This window comes from Entelurus aequoreus, linkage group LG18 (assembly GCF_033978785.1).
Source record: "Entelurus aequoreus isolate RoL-2023_Sb linkage group LG18, RoL_Eaeq_v1.1, whole genome shotgun sequence".
NCBI lineage: Eukaryota > Metazoa > Chordata > Actinopteri > Syngnathiformes > Syngnathidae > Entelurus > Entelurus aequoreus.
In genome coordinates this window covers 13422812-13450269 of record NC_084748.1, presented here as the reverse complement: position 1 = coordinate 13450269, position 27458 = coordinate 13422812, and the positions used below count along the sequence as shown (strand labels likewise).

The following is a 27458-nucleotide window of genomic DNA, read 5'->3' as shown; positions in this document are numbered from 1 at the left end:
GCTGCCTGGAGGTGAACTTTTATTGCGGTTTTGAAGGAGGATAGAGATGTCCTTTCTTTTATACCTGTTGGGAGCGCATTCCACATTGATGTGGCATAGAAAGAGAATGAGTTAAGACCTTTGTTAGTTCGGAATCTGGGTTTAATGTGGTTAGTGGAGCACCCCCTGGTGTTGTGGTTATGGCGGTCATTTACGTTAAGGAAGTAGTTTGACATGTACTTCGGTATCAGGGAGGTGTAGCGGATTTTATAGACTAGGCTCAGTGCAAGTTGTTTAACTCTGTCCTCCACCTTGAGCCAGCCCACTTTAGAGAAGTGGGTAGGAGTGAGGTGGGATCTGGGGTGGAGGTCTAGAAGTAACCTGACTAGCTTGTTCTGGGATGTTTGGAGTTTAGATTTGAGGGTTTTGGAGGTGCTAGGGTACCAGGAGGTGCATGCGTAATCGAAAAAGGGTTGAACGAGAGTTCCCGCCAGAATCCTCAAGGTGCTTTTGTTGACCAGAGAGGAAATTCTGTAGAGAAATCTCGTTCGTTGGTTAACCTTTTTGATTACCTTGGTTGCCATTTTATCACAGGAAAGGTTAGCCTCTAGAATGGAACCTAGGTAGGTGACCTCATCTTTCCTGGTGATAACAATGTCACCTACTTTTATGGTGAAGTCATTGACTTTCTTAAGTTTGATGTGGGACCCAAACAGGATGGATTCTGTTTTACCCAAGTGTATGGATAGCTTGTTGTCAGCGAGCCAGGTGCAAGTTCTACAGAGCTCAGCACTGAGGATTTTCTCCACCTGTGACTTGTCCTTGCCGGATACCAGCAAGGCAGAGTCATCCGCAAACAAAAACAATTCACAGTCGTATGCCGGTATCAACACTTCAGTCATCAACAATTGTATCATCAGAGAAATGGACATTGAAACAGTGTAGGTCTGACTTGGTAGGATATGTACAGCAAGAAGTGGACATAGAGAGAGAGATCAGAAAGTATAAGAAAAAGTATCTACATTTGATTATTTAACAATGCGTTCAAAGTAGAGATGTCCGATATTATCGGCCCATAAATGCTTTAAAATGTAATATCGGAAATAATCCGTATCGGTTTCAAGAAGTAAAATTAATTACTTTTTAAAAATGCCGCTGTACGGAGCGGTACACACCCGGTAAAACACGGACGTAGGCTCTAGTATACTCTGGACTGAAGCTGTGTGCCTTCATTGTTTTTGTAGCTGTTTTGAGGCATGTTTAAAAAAAATACAAATAATGCACTTTGTGAAAGTCAAAGTATAGTATTTCCCATAGTTGTAGTGGGTATTAGGATTATCTCAGGGAGAGCATGTCCCAAATTCCAAGCTGCTGTTAAGGGCATGTTAAAAAAAACAAACCACTTTGTGACTTCAATAATAAATATGGCAGTGCCATGTTGGCATTTTTTTCTATAACTGGAGTTGAAGTTGTTCTCTTATTTTGGAAAACCTTGTTTTTGATTGATTGATTGATTGAAACTAGATTGCACAGTACAGTACATATTCCGTACAATTGACCACTAAATGGTAACACCCGAATAAGTTTTTCAACTTGTTTAAGTCGGGGTCCACGTTAACCAATTCATGGTAAAGTTACATTGTTTAATGCATCCAGTGGGGCATCACAACAATATTAGGCATAATAATGTGTTAATTCCACGATTGTGTATATCGGTATCGGTTGATATCGGAATCGGTAATTAAGAGTTGGACAATATCGGAATATCTGCAAAAAAGCCATTATCGGACATCTCTAGTTCAAAGTGATAGAATAATAATATGATAAGGGCCTAAATAAGCAAACAATTTTGGCGTTAAACACAACATTTTCACAACAGTGCTGGCATCTGAATTTATTCTCATTAAACTCTATCATATAAAACAACAACGTCCTTAATACGTTTGTTGGAAAACAATGTCAAAAATTACTTTAGAAAATTATAATTTAAAAAAACATACAAAAACACTTCAGTACCCACCTATAAACACATGACACATCAGTCATGTTTAATCAACAAATAAAAGTACGTTAGTTTGCAATTTTTCCAATATATAAACATTGATTGATTGATTGATTGAAGTGTAACAAATATGCATTTAAATACATTAGTGACAATTACCGGTAGTCCCTCTTAGAAACCAAAATATAACATTTAGCCTGGAAAAAAGGTCATTTCCTTAACTTGTCATACCATCCCTGATTCATTTGATGGAAACAATAATGACGTGTTTCCACTCCTGTCCTGTGGGTGGCGGTAATTTGCATTACTTGTGCGTGTCACCACAGCGCCTACAGCCGGAGTGCCCAAACTTTTACCATGTGAGAGCAATAGGCTAACAAATGAAAGGATGCGGGGGGCATTTTGGTAGTTTTCACCTTAAAAAAAAAAAAAGGTACAATGTGAGGTAAAAAAAGCTAGCATGCTAACAGTAATATGCTAACATGCTAACAACAGCATGCTTACAGTTAGTGTTAGTGAAATACCAAATTATATGACGCTTAGGTGTATGCCTGTTAAATTAGCTTAAAAAGCTAGCATGCTAATGTTAGCATGTTAAAATGCTAACTGTAACATGTGTCAAGTACCAAAATATGTTACTCTGAGGTGCACTTCTGAAAAATTAGTAAACATGCATCAAGTACCAAAATAGGACTCAGGTATATACCTACAAAATTAGCGAAAAAAGCTAGCATGCAAACGTTAGCATGCTAAAATGCTAACGGTAACATGCGTAAAGCACCAAAATATATTACTCTGAGGTGCACATATGAAAAATTAGTTAGCATGCATCAAGTACCAAAATATGACTCAGGTGTACACCTACAAAATTAGCAAAATAAAAGCTAGCATTCAAACGTAGCCTTTGTCAAGTATACAGTATATTTGACGTAAAAAGGGGTACATCTGCAAAATTAGCAAAACAACTACAATGCTAACAGTAATATGCTAACATGCTAACAATAACATACTTACAGTTAGCATTAGTGAATTACAAAAATATATGACATTAAATGTATGCCTGTTAAATTAGCTTAAAAAGCTAGCATGCAAACGTTAGCATGCTAAAATGCTAACGGTAACATGCGTCAAGCACCAAAAATATATTACTCTGAGGTGCACATATGAAAAATTAGTTAAAATGCTTAGCACGCATCAAGTACCAAAATATGACTTGGGTGTACACCTACAAAATTAGCAAAAAAGGGCGAGCATTCAAACGTTAGCATGCTAACAGGTAGTCTTTGTCAAGTATACAGTATAGTTGACGTAAAAAGGTGTATATCTGCAAAATTAGCAAATGTAACAGTAATATGCTAACAATAGCATGGTTACAGTTAGCATTAGTGAAATACCAAAATATATGACACTGAGGTGTTTGCCTGTTAAGTTAGCCTAAAAAGCTAGCATGCTAAAATGCTAACTTTAACATGCGTCAAGCACCAAAATATATTACTCTGAGGTGCACATCTGAAAAATTAGTTAATATGATTAGCATGGATCATGTACCAAAACCTGACTCGGATGTACACCTACAAAATTAGCGGAAAAATCTAGCATAATAACGTTAGCATTCGTCAAGTATGTGTTTGACGTAAAAAGGTGTATATATGCAAAACCATAGACATCTTATAAGTAGACGCAGCATTGGCTGTTGTGACGTGAGAAATTGGGCCGCCATCATAGCTACCTGATGACAAAAAACCACGTGAAAATCATTGGTATTCAGTGAGGTAAAATGAATTAAATGCGCTGACAGTTCATTGCTCCTGCCAAATGGATTGCACTGAGTGGAGCGGATCACCACTCCAAGATGGCGGCCCCGCGTCTCGTCAGCTCCAGTAGGCAGTAGCGCTCCATGCTGCGTACCCTTATAAGATGTCTATGGGCAAAACTAGCAAAAAAAGACAAACTAGCATGCTAATTAGAATGCTAACAATTTTTTTTAAAAAGTGCCGCACTTTGGCCAGCCCTGCTCTACAGCATGGTGATCTCGCTGGGCGGCAGAGTGAGCCTCTTCTCGCGCAGCAGCATCATGTTTTCCACCTGCATGGCGATGACTCGACACAGCTCCAGGCCCTGCGGACAAACGCCGACGGATTAAAAATGTCCCGTGCGAGTCGCGACCACGTCCCTCCTGGACGCTACCTGCTCCAGCTGCAGCTGGACGAGCCGCTGCGCGTCCATGTCGCCCAGGGCGAGGTCCACGTACGGGTAGCTGGCCCCGGCCGAGGGCCTCTGGGTGCGGCTGGCCTGCACCTCCACCAGGGGGACCGTCGCCATCGCCTCCTGTGACAGGGGGCGACGCCGCTTCAGCTACGTACAAGTTCAACGGACGCAGTGTAGCGCGAGTGCGGTCTCACGTGCGTGCTCCTGTGCAGGAAGTGGAGGGCGTTTTGATTGACAGCGACGATGCAGGGGGCGTAGAAGGAGGTGGAGCTGCTGCTGTGGGTGTAGAAGAACGACGAGCCGAACATGGGGAAGGCGCTGATCAGACCTACACACATCCAATTGGGAACATGTCAATAAAGTCAACAGTTTGGGGGGAATCGAACCTCGGGCCAATGCGTTCCCAATGATGTTCTCACCTGTGTATACTTGGTAAAAAATTATAATTAACATAATTGAATGTTAAGAGTAAGTGAAAGTTGGACTCCTACCTTGTTTACTTCTGTTTTGTAATCAATCAGAAGTATCAAGCAGAGATAATAAGTGTGGAGAAATTGTTTGGCATTTTTCCCATCATGCACTCTAATGGCTTTACAGTAAATATGTGTAATTTAGATTTTTTTAATGATGTTTGGACGTTTTTTTTTTATAATATCCACAATATTCAGTGAGCAGGTGGTTATATGTGACCATATGTGTTGACCTTTATGTTAGTTGCCTTTCCCCCCCCCCGCACCATGACTAGGGAAGGTTGTTTGGATTGTGTCATATAACTAAATGCTGTGCTTATTTTAAATGTACATTCAGGGGTCATTGACCAGAATTACACAAAATCAAAAGGCTGACTGGTTGGTAAAATCAGTTATTAAAATGTAGAGATGTCCAATAATGGCTTTTTTTTGCAGATATTCTGATATTGTCCAACTCTTAATTACCGATTCCGATATCAACCGATACCGATATATGCGGTCGTGGAATTAACACATTATTATGCCTAATTTTGTTGGGATGCCCCGCTGGATGCATTCAACAATGTAACAAGGTTTTCCAAAATAAATCAACTCAAGTTATGGAAAAAAATGCCAACATGGCACTGCCATATTTATTATTGAAGTCACAAAGTGCATTATTTTTTTTAACATGCCTCAAAACAGCAGCTTGGAATTTGGGACATGCTCTCCCTGAGAGAGCATGAGGAGGTTGAGGTGGGCGGGGTTGAGGTGGGAAGAGCGGGGGGTAGCATATTGTAGCGTCCCGGAAGAGTTAGTGCTGCAAGGGGTTCTGGGTATTTGTTCTGTTGTGTTTATGTTGTGTTACGGTGTGGATGTTCTCCCGAAATGTGTTTGTCATTCTTGTTTGGTGTGGGTTCACAGTGTGGCACATATTTTTAACAGTGTTAAAGTTGTTTATACGGTCACCCTTAGTGTGACCTGTATGGCTGTTGACCAAGTATGCGTTGCATTCACTCGTGTGTGTGAAAAGCCGTAGATATTATGTGATTGGGCCGGCACACAAAGGCAGTGCCTTTAAGGCACGCCCCCAATATTGTTGTCTGGGTGGAAATCGGGAGAATGGTTGCCCCGGGAGATTTTCGGGAGGGGCACTGAAATTCGGGAGTCTCCCGGGAAAATCGGGAGGGTTGGCAAGTATGACTGGGAGACGCAACTGCTTTGTACTTTTCCCTACGTTCGCGTACCACTCCGTACAGCTGCGTTTTAAAAAGTCATACATTTTACTTTTTGAAACCGATACTGATAATTTCCGAAATTACATTTTAAAGCATTTATCGGCCGATAATATCGGACATCTCTACTTTATGTTAGTTGCATTTTTTTTTTTTGCACCATGACTAGTGAAGGTTGTTTGGATTGTGTCATATAAGTAAATGCTGTGCTAATTTTAATTGTACATTCAGGGGTCATTGACCAGAATCACTCGAATTCAAAAGGCCGCCTGGTTGGTAAAATCAGTTTTTAAACTGCTATGTTAGCATAACAAGGCTAGTGTCGCTAACGTTTGGGATCTCCTGTCCCACTCCTTCACGTTGCGTTATTGTATGCAGCCATGTAATGATATGAAAGTTTGGAATCACGGTCATCATTATTTATTATTGCTGTATTGTTGAATGTGTTCAAAAAGCACACACACCGAAATCTTTTGACCAATTTGTTGAAAAAACAAATAAATAGACCATTTTGTATGTTTTGCATTTCTTATGCCAGTGTTTTTCAACCACTGTGTGCCGTGAGATACAGTCTGGTGTGCCGTGGGAGATTGTCTAATTTCACCTATTTGGGTTAAAAATATTTTTTGCAAACCAATAATTATAGTCTGCAAATGATGTGTTGTTGTTGAGTGTCGGTGCTGGTTAGAGCTCGGCAGAGTAACCGTGTAATACTCTTCCATATCAGTAGGTGGAAGCCGGTAGCTAATTGCTTTGTAGATGTCGGAAACAGCGGGAGGCAGAGTGCAGGTAAAATTGTATCTAATGCTTAAACCAAAAATAAACAAAAGGTGAGTGCCCCTAAGAAAAGGCTTTGAAGCTCAGGGAAGGCTATGCAGAACGAAACTAAAACTGAACTGGCTACAAAGTAAACAAAAACAGAATGCTGGACGACAGCAAAGACTTACTGCGGAGCAAAGACGGCGTCCACAATGTACATCCGAACATGACATGACAATCAACAATGTCCCCACAAAGAAGGATAAAAACAACTGAAATATTCTTGATTGCTAAAACAAAGTAGATGGGGGAAATATCGCTCAAAGGAAGACATGAAACTGCTACAGGAAAATACCAAAAAAAGAGAAAAAGCCACCAAAATAGGAGCGCAAGACAAGAAATAAAACACTACACACAGGAAAACAGCATAAAACTCAAAATAAGTCAGGGCGTGATGTGACAGGTCATGACAGTACACCTACTTTGAGACAAGAGCTATAGTGATGCATGCTTGGTTATGCTTTAAAGTCATATCCAACAATTGCGACAACTTTTTACTGCCAACTGCATTTTTTCAATGCAAAAAATGTGCCTTGACTCAAAAAAGGTTGAAAAACACTGACTTATGCGTCACTGATAGTGTTTTAGTCTTAGTATTGTATCTGTTTTATTGGCTAAGCTTTTATTGATTTAAATATTGGTTTGCTCTGTAGCACTTTTAGACTTATTTCAATGAAAAGTGTGCAGTAAATTGTTGTTTTAAATCAATTATTAACAAATCAAATCATATCAATAAATTATAAATGATTATTTATTATTTCTGGCGGGTGTGGTGGCGTCCTGTTTTGTTCAGCGGTCCTTGAAAGCACCGTTAAAACATCTCTCTCTTGTATTCCTCTGAGTACTTTTGCGTGTTTTAATCAAAAATAATTGTTTTTGATGATACATTTTTTTTTCATTGCAACATTTAAAAAGTCTGTTCTGTCTCTGCTGAATCTAGTCTTTTGTTGGATAAGTGTGAGGTTACAGTACATATGTCAAAAAGGTGATAAAGTACACAATAGCACTTCTTGGAAACAAGCAGCTCATTAGCATTAAAGCTACACACACACACTAAAACAATCAAAGCTAGATTTAGCAACAGTACACTATTGTGGTGCCTCTTTTATAGTATCCTAAAAAAACACTATAATATACGACGATGATCTCACCCATAAACTGTGCGCGGGCCTGGTGCGGACTCAAGATCTGCACTTGCTGCATGTGCTGCGTCGCCATGGCAACCCACTGCTGGGGCGGCTGCTTTTTGAAGAGAGGCGCGGGGATGTACTCCGACAGCTCGTGTCTGGAGGAGGAGAGATCACACGCTTACATCCACGCTTTCTCCAGCGGGCGGCGAGCTGAGCCGCTCTGCTGACACTTTTACGAGAGAGAGAGGGAGAGCACAACTACACGCACTACTACTGATCCTGGACCTGCATACACATTTATACTGGAAGTTCCACTCTTAAGACTTTTTGTGTTCCACTTCCACACGTTCATCCATCCATCCATCCATTTTCTACCGCTTGTCCCTTTTGGGGTTGCGGGGGGTCGCTGGAGCCTATCTCAGCTACAATCGGGCGGAAGGCGGGGTACACCCTGGACAAGTTGCCACCTCATCACAGGGCCAACACAGATAGACAGACAACATTCACACTCACATTCACACACTAGGGCCAGTTTAGTGTTGCCAATCAACTTATTCCACACGTTCATTCATAGCTAAAAGTGAACACATTCATTTTCAGTTTGAATCACTCCATTTTGCCACAAAACACAAGTGGAACCTCGTTTTACGAACACCTCTGTACACATTTATTGTAACCATTAAGGCTCCTATTAATTTGGGTGAATATAAAAAGGATCCCAAAAAGTAAGTCATTTATCAATTTTATTTTTTACGTTCAATGCTTAAATATCTATAAATTAACTTCAGATCTATCCGTTGACATGTAGTTTAATTTTTTTTAAATGAAGAAACGTCTGTTTTTTTATGGCAAAACCACATCCCGTATTTTTCGGACTATAAGTCGCAGTTTTTTTCATAGTTTGGCCCGGGGGTGCGACTTATACTCAGGAGCGACTTATGTGTGAAATTATTAACACATTAGCGTAAAATATCAAATAATATTATTTAGCTCATTCACGTAAGAGACTAGACGTATAAGATTTCATGGGATTTAGCGATTAGGAGTGACAGATTGTTTGGTAAACGTATAGCATGTTCTATATGTTATAGTTATTTGAATGACTCTTACCATAATATGTTACGTTAAAAAGGCCTACTGAAATGAATTTTTTTAATTTAAACGGGAATAGCAGATCCATTCTGTGTGTCATACTTGATCATTTCGCGATATTGCCATATTTTTACTGAAAGGATTTAGTAGAGAAAATCGACGATAAAGTTCGCAACTTTTGCTCGCTGATAAAAAAAAAAGCCTTGCCTGTACCGGAAGTAGCGTGACGTCACAGGAGCTAGTATTCCTCACAATTCCCCGTTGCTTACAATGGAGCGAGAGAGATTCGGGGCGAGAAAGCGACGATTACCCCATTTATTTGAGCGAGGATGAAAGATTCGTGGATGAGGAACGTTAGAGTGAATGACTAGAGAGGCAGTGCAGGACGTATCTTTTTTGCTCTGACCGTAACTTAGGTACAAGGGTTCATTGGATTCCACACTCTCTCCTTTTTCTATTGTGGATCACGGATTTGTATTTTAAACCACCTCGGATACTATATCCTCTTGAAAAGGAGAGTCGAGAACACGAAATGGACATTCACAGTGACTTTTATCTCCACGACAATACATCGGTAAAACACTTTAGCTACAGAGCTAACGTGATATCAGCGTTCTCAAATGCAGATAGAAACAAAATACATAAACCCCTGACTGGAAGGATAGACAGAAGATCAACAATACTACTATCAGGAGACACCGAACCCAACACTGGACATGTAAATACACGGTTAATGATGTGCCGCCTGTCAAAGCCTAGCAATGCTGTTGCTAACGACGCTAACTTAGCAACGGGACCTCGTCAGAACTATGATAAAAACATTAGCGCTCCACCTACGCCAGCCAGCTCTCATCTGCTCATCAACACCCGTGCTCGCCTGCGTTCCAGCGATCGACGATGCGGTCGGCGGCCCGGAGACGTAGGAAGTCAAGGTGAGGTCGCCGCTAGCGCGTCTGCTATCCAACAAAGTCCCCCTGTTTGTGTTGCTGTAGTCCGCCGCTAATACACCGATCCCACCTACAACGTTCTTCTTTGCAGCCCCCATTGTTCATTAAACAAATTGCAAAAGATTCACCAACACAGATGTCCAGAATACTGTGGAATTATGAGATGAAAACAGAGGTGTTTTGTATTGGATTCAACGGGCTCCGAATACTTCCGTTGCCGTCGTGACGTCACACGCATACGTCATCATCCAAAAAGGTTTTCAACCGGAAGTTTAGCGGGTAATTTAAAATTGCACTTTATAAGTTAACCCGGCCGTATTGGCATGTGTTGCAATGTTAAGATTTCATCATTGATATATAAACTATCAGACTGCGTGGTCGGTAGTAGTGGCTTTCAGTAGGCCTTTAACATACCAGGCACGTTCTCAGTTGGTTATTTATGCGTCATATAACGTACACTTATTCAGCCTGTTGTTCACTATTCTTTATCTATTTTAAATAGCCTTTCAAATGTCTATTCTTGGTTTTGGGTTTTATCAAATAAATTTCCCCAAAAAATGCGACTTATACTCCAGTGCGACTTACATATGTTTTTTTCCTTCTTTATTATGCATTTTCGGCCGGTGCGACTTATACTCCAGAGCGACTTATACTCCGAAAAATACGGTTATATGCAACATGTTCCCCAAAACATTTTTTAAAATTGAATATTGGATGTGAAGTAATCGTAGCCTTTGATTCATTTTTTTTTTTTTAACAATGAAAAAAAAAAAAAATCGGACTGAAGGCCACCACTCATAAAAGTCTTAAAAATAGGTCATATATTAATCTATTTTTTACTCAGTTTCAACGCTTAAATATCCATGGTTCAACTTTTGATCAATTCATTGCCAAAAATTGTTAGTCTTTTTATGTTTTATGCCCTTTTGTCATGTCTTTTGATCATGTTTTGTTTGGCTATGTTCTGTTGGTTTTTCGACACTTTAAGTTCCGTTTTTTTCACTCCCTTGTTTTGTTTCCATGACAACTCATTGGTTTCACCTGTCATGCATTTGGACACACGCACCTGCTGTAATCAAGACACTATTATTTAAGCCTGTAGTTGCTGGGTAGTCGGGCTGGCAACATTTACCCCTGACATTATTCATGCTCTACGCTTTATGACACTCTATTTATGCTCATTCCATGCCATTGTTCCATGCTCTTTTTTTTCACGTCACAGTAAGTGTTTTTGTTTTTATGTCCATAGTTCTGCCTTTGTGCTAGTTTTGTTTTCTTAGCCAAGTTTGTTCTCCGCCTTGTGCGCGCCTTTTGTTTGTTCCTTTTTGAGTAAAATTAAATCATGTCTTTACCTTCACGCCATGTCCTATCCAATTCTTTTGCATTACGGGAAAACAAACCACATCTTGACACCTTTTTTCCAAAAAACTCCCTGTTTTTTTTAAATAGCAAAAACAAATAATATACTTTATTTTCCCCGAGCGCTTTTTCAAAACGGAATATTTGATGTGAAGTAATTGAAGCCCTAAATTGGTAAATAATTCATAACGTTACTTTTGGTTAATTTTTAAAATTTTTTTTTAACGATGAGAGTTTAAAAAAATCATACTAAAGGTCTTGTTGATCCAAAAGTCCCCCACTCATAAAAGTGTTAAAAATAAGTCATATATTAATATATTATTTTTACGAACACCTCTGTTCGCAACCTTTTCGATTACAAGCCAAATGTGCCTCCGTGTGTGAACCATGACTGTGTACGAACGCTTCATACATTCTTTTTATGTCACGCCTGCAGGCAAAAAGCAGGGCACAGCGTTTTGGTGAGGAGGCTGAGCCTTTCCCAGTACACTAGGAGTCACTTCTCAGTGCTTCAGGGTGGGCGCCTTTTGACAAATGATGTCCATTTCGCCAACTCAATATAAGTCCCAAGAATTTCAACAAGCCAGCGTGGAAAGAAAGAGGGTTTTGCTGTGGAATGAAAAAAAAAAAAAAGGCTATTTGGCGAAGAGTACATTGATTACGTGTCCGCTAGAACCCAATGTGTCCAGTTTGCTGGGTCCTCCTTATTAGGGGTGTCAAAAAAAAAAAGATTTTCGAATTAATTGTGATTCTTATTTGTAACTATTTCTAAACAATAATACAAAAAAATTAAAAATATTTTTATTTATATATATATATATATATATATATATATATATATATATATATATATATATATATATATATATATATATATATATATATATATATATATATTTAAAAAAAATATATATATATATATATATATATATATATATATATATATTTAAAAAAAAAAATATATATATATATATATATTTAAAAAAAAAAAAATAAATAAATAAATATATATATATATATATATATATTTAAAATATATTGTCAGAATAATTGTATCCAAGTTATCACAAAACTTTGTTTTGCCATGAGTTCCCGGCGAGAAGACAAAAGCTGTCTGAACCTATCAATCAGAAGGCTTGTAAAACTCCACTGTGTAGGATGGGAAGCAACATGAAGGTGTTCTGTTTCTTTCATGTATTGTAATCAACAGAAAGATATTGTCTGACCCGAGAACTACAAAGCGAAGAGGAAGCAGGGCCTGACTCCCCTCCAGGCACCGCTTCTTTGAACTGTATACGACCTTTTCTTTGAACTGTTGTAATCAAAATGGATGGATGTTTTCTTGTTTTTGTTTGTATAGTATTGTTCTTGTATTATATGGTTTATGTGGAATGAGTGAGAGGGGTTGGGATATTATAAGCATTTGCTTCATCCAACCCCTTTTCAAGCCTTGCATAAATGTCTCTGCCAAAATGTAAAAAAAAAAAAAAAAAAGTGTGTTGTTGTACAGTTTGAAATAAATAATTCAATTCAATTCAATTCAATGTTTACGACCCCCGTCCCTTAGAAACAGCTGTTGCCATGTAATCAGGGAAAGTCCAAATAAAAGAGGCGGCGTACAATATTTCGCCAGAGCGTGATGGAGACTGTGCAAGAGTACAGCCCAGACGTCTCTCCTCAATTGAGCCAAATTTAATTCGGTCTCTGTTTAATTCCTTGCTTCTTGTCTTGTTTAATAGATGTCATCAGTGTTTGAACCTGACATATATAATTATATATATATTTAAAATATATATATTTATATATATATTTTTTAATTTATATTGTTGATCAGGGATGTCAAACTCGTTTTCATTGAGGGCCACATGGCAGTTATGGCTGCTATCAGAGGACCGCTTCTAACAGCGAATAATATATGAATTTGCTTCTGGATTTCATTACTAATTATATAAATTGTTTTAAGTAGACTGTAAAATAGTGTTTTTTTTATTATTATTTACAACATTTTACGGTAAATGGAAAAACAGTACCACTGTTGTCCATCTTTGTCAGTCCGCAGATTTTCTCTATGGATGGTTTGTATATATAAATCACTTCTTGGTCTGGTTCCCCCCCTTTTTTTTTTTCAAGAAATGTCCTTATTTAAGAGCTATTCACCTGTCATTGACTTTTAAATCATAATATTAACTTTAGCATTAATAATTAGATTTTGTAATTTTATTTTGGTTTTCCACACATCGAAAATTTTGTTTAAAGATTCATCCCAAGGAATTAAAGAATTGCAAGTTGAAGAATCCTTTTTTTCAGAAGAAAATATTTATTTCTAGTTTAAAAGTCCTGCTCATTTCTAGATAAACAAATTTGGATTTAAGATGCCTTATCAAGTGAAATTAACGAGTTCCATGGACAGATAAATGTACTGGTTTTAGTATTTTTTCCCCCCTTACAATCCAGTCTTTTTTTCTTATATTTTCTCAGCTCTGTTATGCAGTGCACCACAATAAGTTTTAATTGTGATGAGACCAGAATTTCTGGAAAACGATGCCAGAGCAGACTTTCTCCTTAGTTCGTTGCCGATGTTAATGTGGGTGGATTTTACTTCATGAAATGTTTATTATTTTACCAATATGCAAGTTAAAGTTAGGGATTTGGGTGATTTCTGATCGTTTGTGAGGGCACCAAAGGGACTTCTGCTTGTGTTGTTTCATATACAGTACTGTATAGCACTTTATATTGTGTTCAAAGTGTACAAACCTTCACTAAAATATTGACTTTTGTCAAGGCTGGAACTCATTATTCATAATTACATTGTTTCTTATGGAGATATTGGCTTCGCTATACAAACTTTTTAGAACTAACAAACCCAGTTCTAGAACCAATGACGTTCATAAATTAAGGTTCCACTGTATCTGCGACATTTCCTTACATGCTGGGGATGAAAAGCAGGTCTTTGGCTCGGTGCTGCAAGGCGGCCAGCTTGGAGACCTGATGCAGCTGTTGGTCGCTCACCGCTCCGGGTGGGAGAATGTTCAGGAGACCTTTGCGGTAGTCCGGCAGGATCTGAAACCGCACAGAAGAGAAGAGACGAGGTTTTTCCATGGAAGTTTTCCGACAAGCGAGCCGGCGAGGCGCCACCTGATTGTAGTGCATGGCCACGTAGAGCTCGCTGTCGAACTTGAGAGGCTGGGTCCAGACCACCCGTCGGAACCAGAAGCTGTAGTTGTTGTCCACGACCTCGGCCTCTGAGGCGACGTCCAGGATGTACTCGTGTTTGTTGAGCGGGCGCACGTTCTGACCTGGACACACAGTGGACCGATATTGGAGCCTTCGGTGTTGGCCTTTGCCGATATTGATCCGATACGATATCAGCGGGAATCCTACATACTGTTATTATTTTGTAGCGTGGAAAACAGTAGTAGGTATGAAAAACACTAACCTATTTAATATTAACTGTTTGGAATGAGATGAGGTGGCGACTTGTCCAGGGTGTACCCCGCCTTCCGCCCGAATGCAGCTGAGATAGGCTCCAGGACCCCCCGCGACCCCAAAAGGGACAAGCGGTAGAAAATGGATGGATGGATGGATGTTTGGAATGGACTTAAGCTGTCTTTAAGTTGAAGTGGATATGGTAATTGTTTTTTTTGGTGATACCTAAAGGCTACAATACTTCATGAAGTTAAGCTCATGGTGCAGTAAATTGAATGGTGCGGACACGTTTGTTACTGGATACTTTCTAATAGGCCTTGGAGACTTTGTATATGTAAATATTAGACAACTATGGATGATACTTGTTCGTATTGACAAACGTGCTGTTTTACACTGCAATATTGTTCAATGAAGTATTACATATGTCTAGTGTCAGAATATTTGTATCTAAATTACCACAAAACTTTGTGTTTCCATGAGTTCCCGGCGAGCAGACAAAAGCTGTCTTTGATCTTACCAAGCAAAAGGCTTGTAAAACTCCACTGTGTAGGATGAGAAGCGACAGGAAGGTGTCGTTTTTTTTTAATCTATTGTAATCCACAGGAAGATCTTGTCTTGACCCGAGATCTACAAAGCGGAGAGGAAGCAGGGCCTGACGCAAGCTCCAGGCATCTTTTCTTTTAACTGTTTTGTGACCAAGGGCGACGGCTGTTTACGACCCCCTCTCCCCTTAGAAACAGCTGTTGCTATGTAATCAGGGAAAGTCCAAATAAAAGAGGTGGCGTAGAATTCTCTTGCCAGAGCGTGGTGGAAGACTGTACAAAGAGTAACGCCCAGACGTTTCTCCTCATTGAGCCAAATTGAATCCTGTCTCTGTTTAATTCCTTGCTTCTTGTCTGTTTAATAGATGTCATCAGTGTTTGAACCTGACACTCAGCAAAGAATGAACAACGCATTTTTTTTTAGATTAATTCCTTTTTCAACTCCTGTGGCCATATTTCATCCCACTAACCTTAAAAATGAACATTTTGTTGCATGATTTAATCGTCAAAGGTGATAAAAAGACCCACAAAAGGTCCCAGGTCTCCCTAAGGGTTGCTTATATATAAATAATGAGGTTTGGGCTACAAATGGCGCCCGGGCCGCACTTTGGACACCCCTTGCTGTAGACAGTTTGAGCCTTTCCTGACAAAACTGGCCTCATCGATGTAGCGAACGGCCTTTAAACGCACCTCTGCCGGTGACTAAAAATATGGCGTATTCCTCGATGGCCTCCAGTCTGTGTAAGCCCATCTCGTAACACAGTTCCTCGATCACCTCCAGGGAGACCTTGACAAAAACAACAAAAACATCAACTGGCTGCTTCCGTCTCCCTCGCCGCCAGGAGGAAGTGGCTCGCTACTTACGGTGCATGTTTTGATTTTCACGTGCCGTTCAATGCCTCCCGGGAAGAGGAAGAGCTGACGCTTGGAGCTTCTCCCCGACTGAGGAAGTGCACAGGTATTGTAGTTCATTTTTAACGAAGGCGAAATAACTCAGGGGTGTCCAAACTTTTTCCACTGAGGGCCGTACACAGAAAAATTAAGCATGCGGGGGCCATTTTGATCTTTTTCATTTTTAAACCTTAACAAAATAAATTGATTTTTTTTTTTAACCTTTAGGGCTCCCGGGGACTATAAAGGGTCTCAGTCATTAAACTGTTAAAAATAAGTCAAATTATTTTTTTATTTATTTATTTAACACTTACAGTAAATCTCTATATCAACTAAAAGTTGATATAAAGTAAAAAAAAAAAAAAGGTTTTCTGTCAAAGACAACTTTGTTTTTTATAGTAAAACTGAAATATGCAGTATTTAGTAATTAGAGCCTTAAAAGATCAATAATGCAGGACACCATTGATTTTAATTATCTAATATTTTTGAGTAATCACAGTGAAAACTTAAATAAAATCCTACTAAATATATTTGGGATCCAAAAGGTCCCCCACTCATAAAGTGATACATTTTTATTAGGTTTTTTTAAACTTTTAACACTTAAATTACGAGATCAACTTCAGATATATCTGTCGATTTTACGTTTGAACTGTTATTTTGTTTGTTTTATGCTCTTTTGTTGAACAAAACTTTAATGTTTTTATATGGCAACCACACAATATATGCAATATTTTTTCCACATAAAACATTTTAAAGTGATATTTTTTAACTAATAATTCATTATAACATAGATTTTTAGTCTTTTTTTTTTTTTAGCAATGGCAAAAAAAGAAAAACGTCCCACTGGGGTGAGTTTTTCCTTGCCCGTATGTGGGCTCTGTACCGAGGATGTCGTTGTGGCTTGTACAGCCCTTTGAGACACTTGTGATTTAGGGCTATATAAATAAACATTGATTGATTGATTGATTGAAAAATAAACAAAGACAAAAGAAAAAAAACAGCCTGCATGGCAGCTTTGTGTCAACATTGCAACTTTTTCTTGTTAGATTTCACCTCATTCCACTTTTTTAAAATGTTTTTTAAAATTTTTGCAATATTATCAATTTTGCAATTTTTGCAGAATGTGTGGCGGGCCGGTAAACAATTAGCTGCGGGCCGCAAATGGCCCCCGGGCCGCACTTTGGACACCCCTGAAATAACTGCTCAACTCACCAGCATAGCTTTGAGCTCCATGTTGTTGGGCGGAACAGTGCGGCCGCCATGTTGGAACGTCTTCTTCAGGTTCTGCTCACACGCTTTGGCGATACCTACAAGACAGAATCACATGACCATGATGGCAACTGGAATAAAATCTATGGCTATGAAACAATGATAATAATGTTGTTATGAAATACTTAGTCCCCTCCCATTTATTGACTTTTATAACATTAAAAAGCATTTTGGTGTCTTACTTTTTTTATTGGTATGTGAAGTACGTGCACCTACCTTCTGTTTGGTCTGAACATTTTTGAGCTTGAATATACCCAGCAGGCACAAGACATTGAAACAACGTTGAGAACTTGTTGAATTAGGTCCTGATGTTGAGCAACTCAAACATAGCATTGAAACAACATGCTTTTTGACAACGTTTATTCAATGTCAGGTTGTGACGTCGATTTGACCATTGAATTTTGGTAATTCCCCAACCAATATTCTACATCACAAATACAACGTTGAAACAACATGCTTTTTGACGACATTTAATCAATGTTGGGTTCTGACGTTGACTTGGCCATTGAAATTTGGTCATTTTCCCACCAATATTCTACAACACAAATACAACGTTAAAACAACATGCTTTTTGGCAACGTTTAATCAATGTTAGGTTCTGATGTTGATTAGACCATCGAAATTTGGTAATTCCCCAACCAATATTCTACAGCATAAATTCAACATTGAAACAACATGCTTTTTGGCAACGTTTAATCAATGTTGGGTTCTGACGTTGATTTGACCATCCAAATTTGGTCATTTTCCCACCAATATTCTACAACACAAATACAACGTTGTAACAACATGCTTTTTGGTAACGTTTAATCAATGTTGGGTTCTGATGTTGATTTGACCATTGAAATTTGGTAATTCCCCAACCAATATTTTACAACATAAATACAAAGTTGAAACAACATGCTTTTTGGCAACATTTAATCAATGTTGGGTTCTGACTAGGGATGTCCGATAATGGCTTTTTTGCCGATGTCTGATATTCCGATATTGTCCAACTCTTAATTACCGATACCGATATCAACCGATACCAATATAAACCGATACCGAAATATACAGTCGTGGAATTAACACATTATTATGCCTAATTTGGACAACCAGGTATGGTGAAGATAAGGTCCTTTTTAAAAAAATTCATAAAATAAAATAAGATAAATAAATTAAAACACATTTCTTGAATAAAAAAAGAAAGTAAAACAATATAAAAACAGTTACATAGAAACTAGTAATTAATGAAAATGAGTAAAATTAACTGTTAAAGGTTAGTACTATTAGTGGACCAACAGCACGCACAAATATGTGTGCTTACGGACTGTATCCCTTGCAGACTGTATTGATATATATTGATATATAATGTAGGAACCAGAAATATTAATAACAGAAAGAAACAACCCTTTTGTGTGAATGAGTGTAAATGGGGGAGGGAGGTTTTTTGGGTTGCTGCACTAATTGTAAATGTATCTTGGGTTTTTTATGTTGATTTAATAAAAAAAAAACAAAAAAAACCCCCGATACCGATAATAAAAAAAACGATACCGATAATTTCCGATATTACATTTTAAAGTATTTATCGGCATCGACAGCTCTAGTTCTGACGTTGATTTGACCATCGAAATTTGGTCATTTTCCCACCAATATTCCACAACACAAATACAACGTTGAAACAACATGCTTTTTGATGAAGTTTAATCAATAATGGGTTTAGAGAATGTCTCATTTGCACCCGTGGTGGTGAAATCTATCAAAATGAGGGTGGTCCCAAAAAGGAGGGATTTTTTTAAATTGACTGTGTGTTGGTTTTAAAAGTGCGCCCCCTCTGGTCAACATATGAAATAACAAGTGTGTGTAAGAAATTGAAATGCTCCCCATGTGGCCAAAATGTATTACATTTTTTAAAATAAATATGTATATAGAGACATACTGTAATAAAGTAAGTAATGAAGATTAAAAACCAATTACAAACAAAAAATTAAAATTTACCAAAAGCTTACCTTTTTTATATTTACATAGTATGTATATATTATTAATGTTGTAAATACAAATCTTTATATATCTAGGAAGGGTGGTCCTAAAGAGGTAGGCGGTTTTTTTAAGGTCTCAAGAAGGTAAGAAATACAAGAATATGCCTGTGTGTGTGTACTCTTGTATTTCTACGCTTCTTGAGACATCAACAAGGAAAAGTACCTTCCATATGAGGACCGGTGAACAAGTTAGGACCACAATCATGGTCTCACATACGGAAAACCATTGCATCTAATAGAAAATGTCTCATTTGCATCCATCCAACCATTTTCTACCGCAGGTCCCTATCCCTAGTGGTGAAATCTATCAAAATGAGGGTGGTCCCAAAAAGGAGGGATTTTTCAAATTGACTGTGTGTCGGTTTGAAAAGTGCGCCCCCTCTGGTCAACATATAAAATAACAAGTGTGTGTAAAAATTTGAAGTGCTCCCCCTCTGGCCAACATATGTAATAACAAGTGTGTGTAAGAAATTGAAATGCACCCCCTTTGGCCAAAATGTATACAAATAAATAAATAAAAATGTATATAGAGACATACTGTAATAACTTGAAGTAAATAATGAAGAATAAAAACCAATTACAAAAAAAAGTAATAAAAATTAACTAAAAGCTTGCCTTTTTTATATTTGCATAGTATGTATATATTATTAATGCCGTAAATACAAATCTTTATATATTTAGAAAGGGTGGTCCTAAAGAGGTAGGCATTTTTCAGAGGTCTCAAGAAGGTAACAAATACAAGAATGTGTGTGTGTGTGTGATACCCTGATACTGTACACCGGCGCCGAGAGAGGCCTGCATCAGGTATTTCAGGAGGACGGGCTTGAGGACCTCGGAGCAGCGGCTGAAAGCAGTCAGGATGTAGAGGAGCCTCCATCCTCGCTGGCAGCTGTCACTACACCACAACAACACACACACACACACACAAACACACACGGTTCACAATGCGGCACAGGCTTTCTAGAATGTATACTGTAATTTACAGTAGGACGTACGCTTTGGAGCTGGTGTTGGCTGTAATCTGTTTGAGCACCTGACAGTAAGCCTCGTCCCTCATCAAGGTGAAATCTCCTATCAGCTGCAGCAAAAACACACACACGTACACACACTTTTAATTGATGGTACAGTAAGTACAAAGTCTAATGAGATCCGTTTGTGGCAAAATGAATATTTGAGAAATCTCTTTTAGTCTAAGTTTCAGTCCTCGTGTGATTGATGCTGTATTGCTTCGCTTTCACTGCATTGGCCCGTTTTCTTTGTCTAAAGGATACTTGTTACGTTCTGGTCTGGCGAAGGCTCCGCGAGACCTAAAATGCAGAAGGTCAGCAGGCAGCCTGCAGTTCTTTATTCCAACATCAAGGCAAAAATGCTAAAGAAGCGCACAGGAAGTCCAAAGCTTAGCGTAGCATAACAAATATGAATACAATTGCACAAGGCTAACAGTCATACGGGTCACACTGAGGGTGCCGTATAAACAACTTTAACAGTTACAAATATGCGCCACACTGTGAAACCACACCAAACAAGAATGACAAACACATTTCGGGAGAACATCCGCACCGTAACACAACTTAAACACAACAGAACAAATACCCAGAACCCCTAACTCTTCGGGGAAGCTACAATATACACCCCCCGCTACCCCGTACTCCCCCCACCCCGCCTCAACCCTGCCCCCCCCAACGCTGTCCACCTCACCCTCCTCATGCTCTCTCAGGGAGAGCATGTCCCAAATTCCAAGCTGCTGTTTTGAGGCATGTTAAAAAAAATAATGCACTTTGTGACTTCAATAATAAATATGGCAGTGCCATGTTGGCATTTTTTTTTCCATAACTTGAGTTGATTTATTTTGGAAAACCTTGTTACATTGTTTCATGCATCCAGCGGGGCATCACAACAAAATTAGGCACAATAATGTGTTGATTCCACGACTGTATATATCGGTATCGGTTGATATCGGAATTGGTAATTAAGAGTTGGACAATATCGGAATATTGGATATCGGCAAAAAAGCCATTATCGGACATCTCTACTTTTATTAGTAGATTGCACAGTACAGTACATATTCCGTACAATTGCCCACTAAATGGTAACACCCGAATAAGTTTTTCAACTTGTTTAAGTCGGGGTCCACGTTAATCAATTCATGGTAGCTCTGTTTGGTTCTTATTACATCTCCCCCATCTTCCAAGAACTTGAGGTAAGGACTGTTGTGATGCCGAAAAGGACTCATTTATATTGTATTCACCTTTTCGTCAAAGGCTACTCTCCAATTGGGGTTCTTTTGTGATTTATGTTGTATTACTGCCTTTCCCAAAGCTCTAACCAAAACTTTCCTGTTCACAATCAAATAGTAAGTAAATTAATACTTAAAACACCTTAGCTGTCTTCATTGGGTAATGTAAACATGTAGCGAACAATGAACCCGCACGGAAGGCAGGGTGACACAGGTGTATAAAACTATCTGATTAAGGATCAGAAGCAGGTGAACCTCCTGATCACTAATCAGAGACAGGTGAGATTAATCAGTGCCCCCAGCAACCAGAAGTAAACAAGGAAGGTAGCGCTGAAACGAAATAGAACCTCAAAACAAGGAAAACCACAACAAGGGAAAAACAATACCTGACCTTTAGGGACAGGTCGTGACAATACTACTCTTTTACAGCCCCCCTGCTGAATTCCTCGAGCCGTGCGGAGATAGCTGTGTTTGGTTCCTCTTACTTCACCCCCATCTTCCAAGAACTTGAGACAAGGACTGTTGTGATGCCGAAAAGGACTGATTCATATTGTATTCATCTTTTCGTCAAATGTTACTCTCCAAATGGGTTTATTTTGTGATTGATGTTGTATTACTGCCTTTCCCAAAGCTCTAACCAAAACATTCATGTTCACAATCAAATAGTAAATAAATTAATACTTAAAATACCTTATGTCAGAATAATTATGCATATATTATCACACAACTCTTATGCTTAAGGGCCGTTGCTATAGTTATTATCAATTGTACTGAAATTTTATTTTTCTTTGTCTGTGCAAAGCTGGCAATCCAAAAGATTGCAAGCCAGTCTCGTATCCGTGCTTGTTTCCAGAATCGGCCTGCTGACGGCCAAGGCCGAACATCGAGTACCGTGACCCAGACAGAGCAGAGACAAGGCGATATCACGATTGTCAGCACATTTGCATTTTGTATAATCATATATTGTGTCTAACTGGAGCTGTCGAGATTACCGCCATTCTCTCAGCGACAGCTTCAGTGATGTAACCAGGGACCTCCAAAATAAATAGAGGAAGCACGTGGGCTGGACTTTTAGAACGTAGTTTGGATCTGTAACTAGAATACAGCCCAAAACACGTCTCTCCTCAATTGAGCAAAATGTAACTGTCTCTGCATGATTCCTTGCTTCTCGTCTGTTTAATAGATGTCATCAGTGTTTGAACCTGACACCTTAGCTGTCTCTATTAGTGGTATCACTGTCAATGCTCATTGGATTGTACAAGTGTACTTAATGAATGTGTTACCTTGAGGAAAGTGGTGACCACTTCCTGTTCCGTCATTCCCCTGATCGGAGCGTCCCCCATGAAGCGCATGACCGCTACACAAACGTCACAAAGAGATGACAGATGATGAGATGATAACTCCCAGTCAGGTGACAAGATGTCAGTGGAGCACAGGAGGACGTACACAAGAAGAGGTCCGCCGCCACTCTGTCCATGGCCGGGTCGGTGAACTCTATCAGAGACTCGCTGAGGGGTGTCTGAGGACGGCACACGCCTCATTTACTCCGCAACGTTAGGAAAATAAAAACAACTTCATTCATTTGTTATTAACGAGGTCATCACTGCACCTTGGAGAACTTGATCATTTCCTCAGGTACCCTGGAGTCTCGGCTCTTGCTCCTGTTCTTCAGGGAGTCCCTGAACGCATCGTTAAACACACAAAGTGGCGACGTCCGCCGTCAAAAGGGCCTGATCGACTATTTAGGGTTGCATGTACTAAAACTTGACAACACACGTAAAGCTAATCGACCAAACTTGTGAGCAGAGGACTGCGTCTCTTCAGTGAGCAAAATAAGGAACAAGATCCAATTTTTTTGAAATGGGGACCGTATATATGTATGTATGTATATATATATATATATATATATATATATATATATATATATATATATATATATATATATATATATATATATATATATATATATATATATATATATGTATGTATGTATATATATATATATATATATATATATATATGTATATATATATATATATGTATATATATATATATGTATATATATATATATGTATATATATATATATATATATCAAACTTGTGAGCAGAGGACTGCGTCTCTTCAGTGAGCAAAATAAGGAACAAGATCCAATTTTTTTGAAATGGGGACCGTATATATGTATGTATATATATATATATATATATATATATATATATATATATATATATATGTATATATGTATATGTATATATATATATATATATATATATATATATATATATATATATATATATATATATATATATATATATATATATATATATATATGTATGTGTATATATATATATATATACACTGGAGCTTGGGCAGGTCCTGCTTTCTCTCCGCTGTGTAGTTCTCGGGTCAAGACAAAATCTTTCTGTGGATTACAATACATCAAAGAAACAGAACACCTTCATGTTGCTTCCCATCCTACACAGTGGAGTTTTACATACATATATATATATACATATATATATATATATACATATACATATATATATATATATATATATATATATATATATATATATATATATATATATATATATATATATATATATATATATATATATATATATATATATGTCAGAATAATTGTATCTAAGTTACCAAGAAGAAGGCTTGTAAAACTCCACTGTGTAGGATGGGAAGTAACATGAAGGTGTTCTGTTTCTTTGATGTATTGTAATCCACAGAAAGATTTTGTCTTGACCCGAGAACTACACAGCGGAGAGAAAGCAGGACCTGCCCAAGCTCCAGGCACCACATCTTTGATCTGCTTTACGACCTCTTCTTTGAACTCTTTTACGACCTTTTCTTTGAACTGTTTTGTAATCAAAGGCGATGGCTGTTTACGACCCCGTCCCTTTAGAAACAGCTGTTGCCATGTAATCAAGGAAAGTCCAACTAAAAGAGGATGCGTACAATCTTTCGTCAGAGCGTGGTGACACTGTGCAAGGGTACAGGTATACGCGTTTCTCCTCACTGAGCCAAATTTAATTCTGTCTCTGTTTGATTCCTTGCTTCTTGTCTTGTTTAATAGATGTCATCAGTGTTTGAACCTGACAATATATATATACAGTATATTGCCTGGTTGATCACTCCAGCAGCACTGAGAGCGGACTCAGCCACACTACCTCTAGGTACTGTTGCAATCTTCAATGCCAACAAAGAAAACGCTCCAACGTAAGTAAAGTAAGGCTCCACCCGAGCTTGACGCTAATATACATTGGCTTTGCTATTTACATGCTACTGCTTAGCATTAGCAAATTCACATGTTCATTCCGACACCTCCAAATTTGTTGGTGAAAACTACAACTAAGACGCAAGTTACAATCAAACAGCTGGTGTGGACTTAGTACAATACTTACAGTACTACCACTTCTTAGGGTACAACAAAAGACCGTAAAGACTGAACTGACTAGCCAACACACCATCAACTACGCACTACTGCCGTCTAACTTCTTGGACTTGCAACTGTAATTGACTCAGGAATGTGACAATAAACAAGATATAACTGGACAGCAGCTATCATAATCAGCATATTTTAAAAATTTGCAATAAAAAATAAGATTTTATCATCAAAAACCATGAATATTTATTAACACACATTAAAGTACTGAAAATTGGTACTGTTTGGACCGGTATCGATTTCCAGGTACCGTATTACACATTACAATCAAACAGCTGGTGTGGACTTAGTACAATACTTACAGTGCTACCACTTCTTAGGGCACAACAAAGGACTAAATTCAGCAAAGATCGAACTAACTAGCCAACACACCATCAACTACACACTACTGCCGTCTAACGTCTTGGACTTGCAACTGTAATTGACTCAGAAATGTGACAATAAACAAGATATAACTGGCCAGCAGCTATCATAATCAGCTTATTTTTAAAATTTGCAATAAAAAATAAGATTTTATTATCAAAAACCATGAATATTTATTAACACACAATAATAATAATAATAATAGATTCTACTTGTAAAAAAGCACTTTACATTGAGTAAACAACCTACAGTATATTTAAAAAAATAAATAAATAAAATTAAATAAAAAAAAAGATCATAAAAAAATTAATTAAAATAAAAACTAGAACAGCCAAATAGCTAAAACTAGTATGCATATATCTAAAAAAAAAAGTATTTTTTAAAAAGAAGGGTTTTTAAGCCTTTTTTAATAGCATCCACAGTCTGTGGTGCCCTCAGGGAGAGCGTTCCACAGACTGGGAGCGGCGGAGCAGAAAGCCCGGTCTCCCATTGTTCGTAGCTTTAAAGTACTGAAAATTGGTACTGTTTGGACCGGTATCAATTTCCACGTACCGTATTGGTTCATAAGTGAACGGTACCCATCCCTACTAATAATACACGCTATTTTATAGTTTGCACACGCTCTTTGGATCTTAGTAGATCAGGCCCAAAGTACGCCTGTGTCTATGGTGTAATCTGCTGTGCGTGTGTCAGCCTCACCCTCGCCCTCCGGCTGCACGTCTGAAGTATTTCTTGGCGAACTCCAGCATGTCGTATTTGCTGTCCTGCAGAGTCCTCTCGTCCACGTCGCCGTCGAAGCCATCCAGAGAAACCTTCTGAGCAGCAAATGCACGAGACAACGTGTCACACGGCGAGCCGCTCCGTGCTTGAACGCGCGCGGCCAGCTCACCTCGATGGTCTGGTCGATCTCGTGCGCGGCCATGGTGGACGCCACGGCCACCGCCACCGCCGACGACGCTGCAAACTGCCCCGCTCCTCCCCGAGGCTCCGCCTTGCGGTCCAGCGGCAGGGTCAGGAAGTCCGGAGGCGCCACGGGGCGCACGCACTCGGCAGGGAAGGCGCCCGAGCGTCCAAACACGGCGCCAAACTTCCAGCCTGTCACACACGTGGACACAGGTGGAAGGATGCATGGATGGTGGATGAATGAAGGGATGAATGCAAAGATGGACGGGTGAATAGATTCAAGAATAGAAGGATGCATAGATGAATATATTGTAGTGCAGATAGAGTCAAGTAACAAAAAATATGAGCAAAATGAGCTAAAAAAAGGAACACTTCTACCCTCAAGCGTTAACAACAGCATGCTTATAGTTAGCATTAGTTAGTTAGCACTAGCATGCTAAAATGCTAACACGCGCCAAGTACCAAAATATATTAGTCTGAGTACCTGAAAAATCTGTTTAAAGTGCTAGGCTGCTAATGTTAGCATGCATCAAGTACCAAAATATGACTGAGGTGTATTCCTATAAAATTTGCTAAAAAAAAGCTAGCATGTTAGCATCTTAAAATGCTAACTGTAACAGGCGTCAAGTACCAAAATATATTAGTTTGAGGTGTGTACCTTAAAATTTTGTTTAATATTCTAGCATGCTAGCGTTTGGTACATAAGTACCAAAATATGACGGAGGTTTATTCCTATAAAATTAGTTAAAATAGCTGCGAAAGCTAGCATGCTAACAGTACTATTTAAACGTGCTAACAATAGCATGCTTATAATTAGCATTAGTGGAATACCAAAATATGGGACACTGTATACCTGCTAGTTTAGCTAAAAAAGCTAGCATGCTCATTTTAGCATGCTAAAATGCTAACTGTAACATGCGTCATGTACCAAAATATATTAGTATGAGGAGTTTCCCTGGAAATTACAAAAAAAATTGCGAGACGTGCATCAAGTACCAACATATGACTAAGGTGTATTCCTATAAGATCAGTTAAAATAGCTTGTATGTTAGCATCTTAAAATGCTAACTGTAACAGGCGTCAAGTACCAAAATATATTAGTTTGAGGTGTGTGCCATTACAATACTAATGGTGCTAA

General features: G+C 38.6%; 1 protein-coding gene across 1 annotated transcript in view; it reads right to left on the bottom strand.

Moving 5' to 3' along the window:
• Nucleotides 1–745: 745 nt before the first annotated feature.
• LOC133633820 (unconventional myosin-XV-like) overlaps nucleotides 746–27458 on the bottom strand; it is a 138815-nt gene continuing 112102 nt past the window's right edge. Inside the window, exons 58-73 of the mRNA XM_062026542.1 lie at nucleotides 26307–26512; nucleotides 26117–26232; nucleotides 23209–23278; nucleotides 23046–23118; nucleotides 22883–22956; nucleotides 20359–20441; nucleotides 20128–20258; nucleotides 17292–17386; nucleotides 16053–16130; nucleotides 15879–15975; nucleotides 14356–14516; nucleotides 14147–14280; nucleotides 7844–7977; nucleotides 4384–4517; nucleotides 4169–4309; nucleotides 746–4099 (exon numbers count right to left, since the gene is read on the bottom strand). Of these exons, the coding sequence (XP_061882526.1) occupies nucleotides 3998–4099; nucleotides 4169–4309; nucleotides 4384–4517; nucleotides 7844–7977; nucleotides 14147–14280; nucleotides 14356–14516; nucleotides 15879–15975; nucleotides 16053–16130; nucleotides 17292–17386; nucleotides 20128–20258; nucleotides 20359–20441; nucleotides 22883–22956; nucleotides 23046–23118; nucleotides 23209–23278; nucleotides 26117–26232; nucleotides 26307–26512 (1829 nt within the window). The 3' untranslated portion in view covers nucleotides 746–3997. The remainder of the gene's footprint in view (nucleotides 4100–4168; nucleotides 4310–4383; nucleotides 4518–7843; nucleotides 7978–14146; nucleotides 14281–14355; nucleotides 14517–15878; nucleotides 15976–16052; nucleotides 16131–17291; nucleotides 17387–20127; nucleotides 20259–20358; nucleotides 20442–22882; nucleotides 22957–23045; nucleotides 23119–23208; nucleotides 23279–26116; nucleotides 26233–26306; nucleotides 26513–27458) is intronic.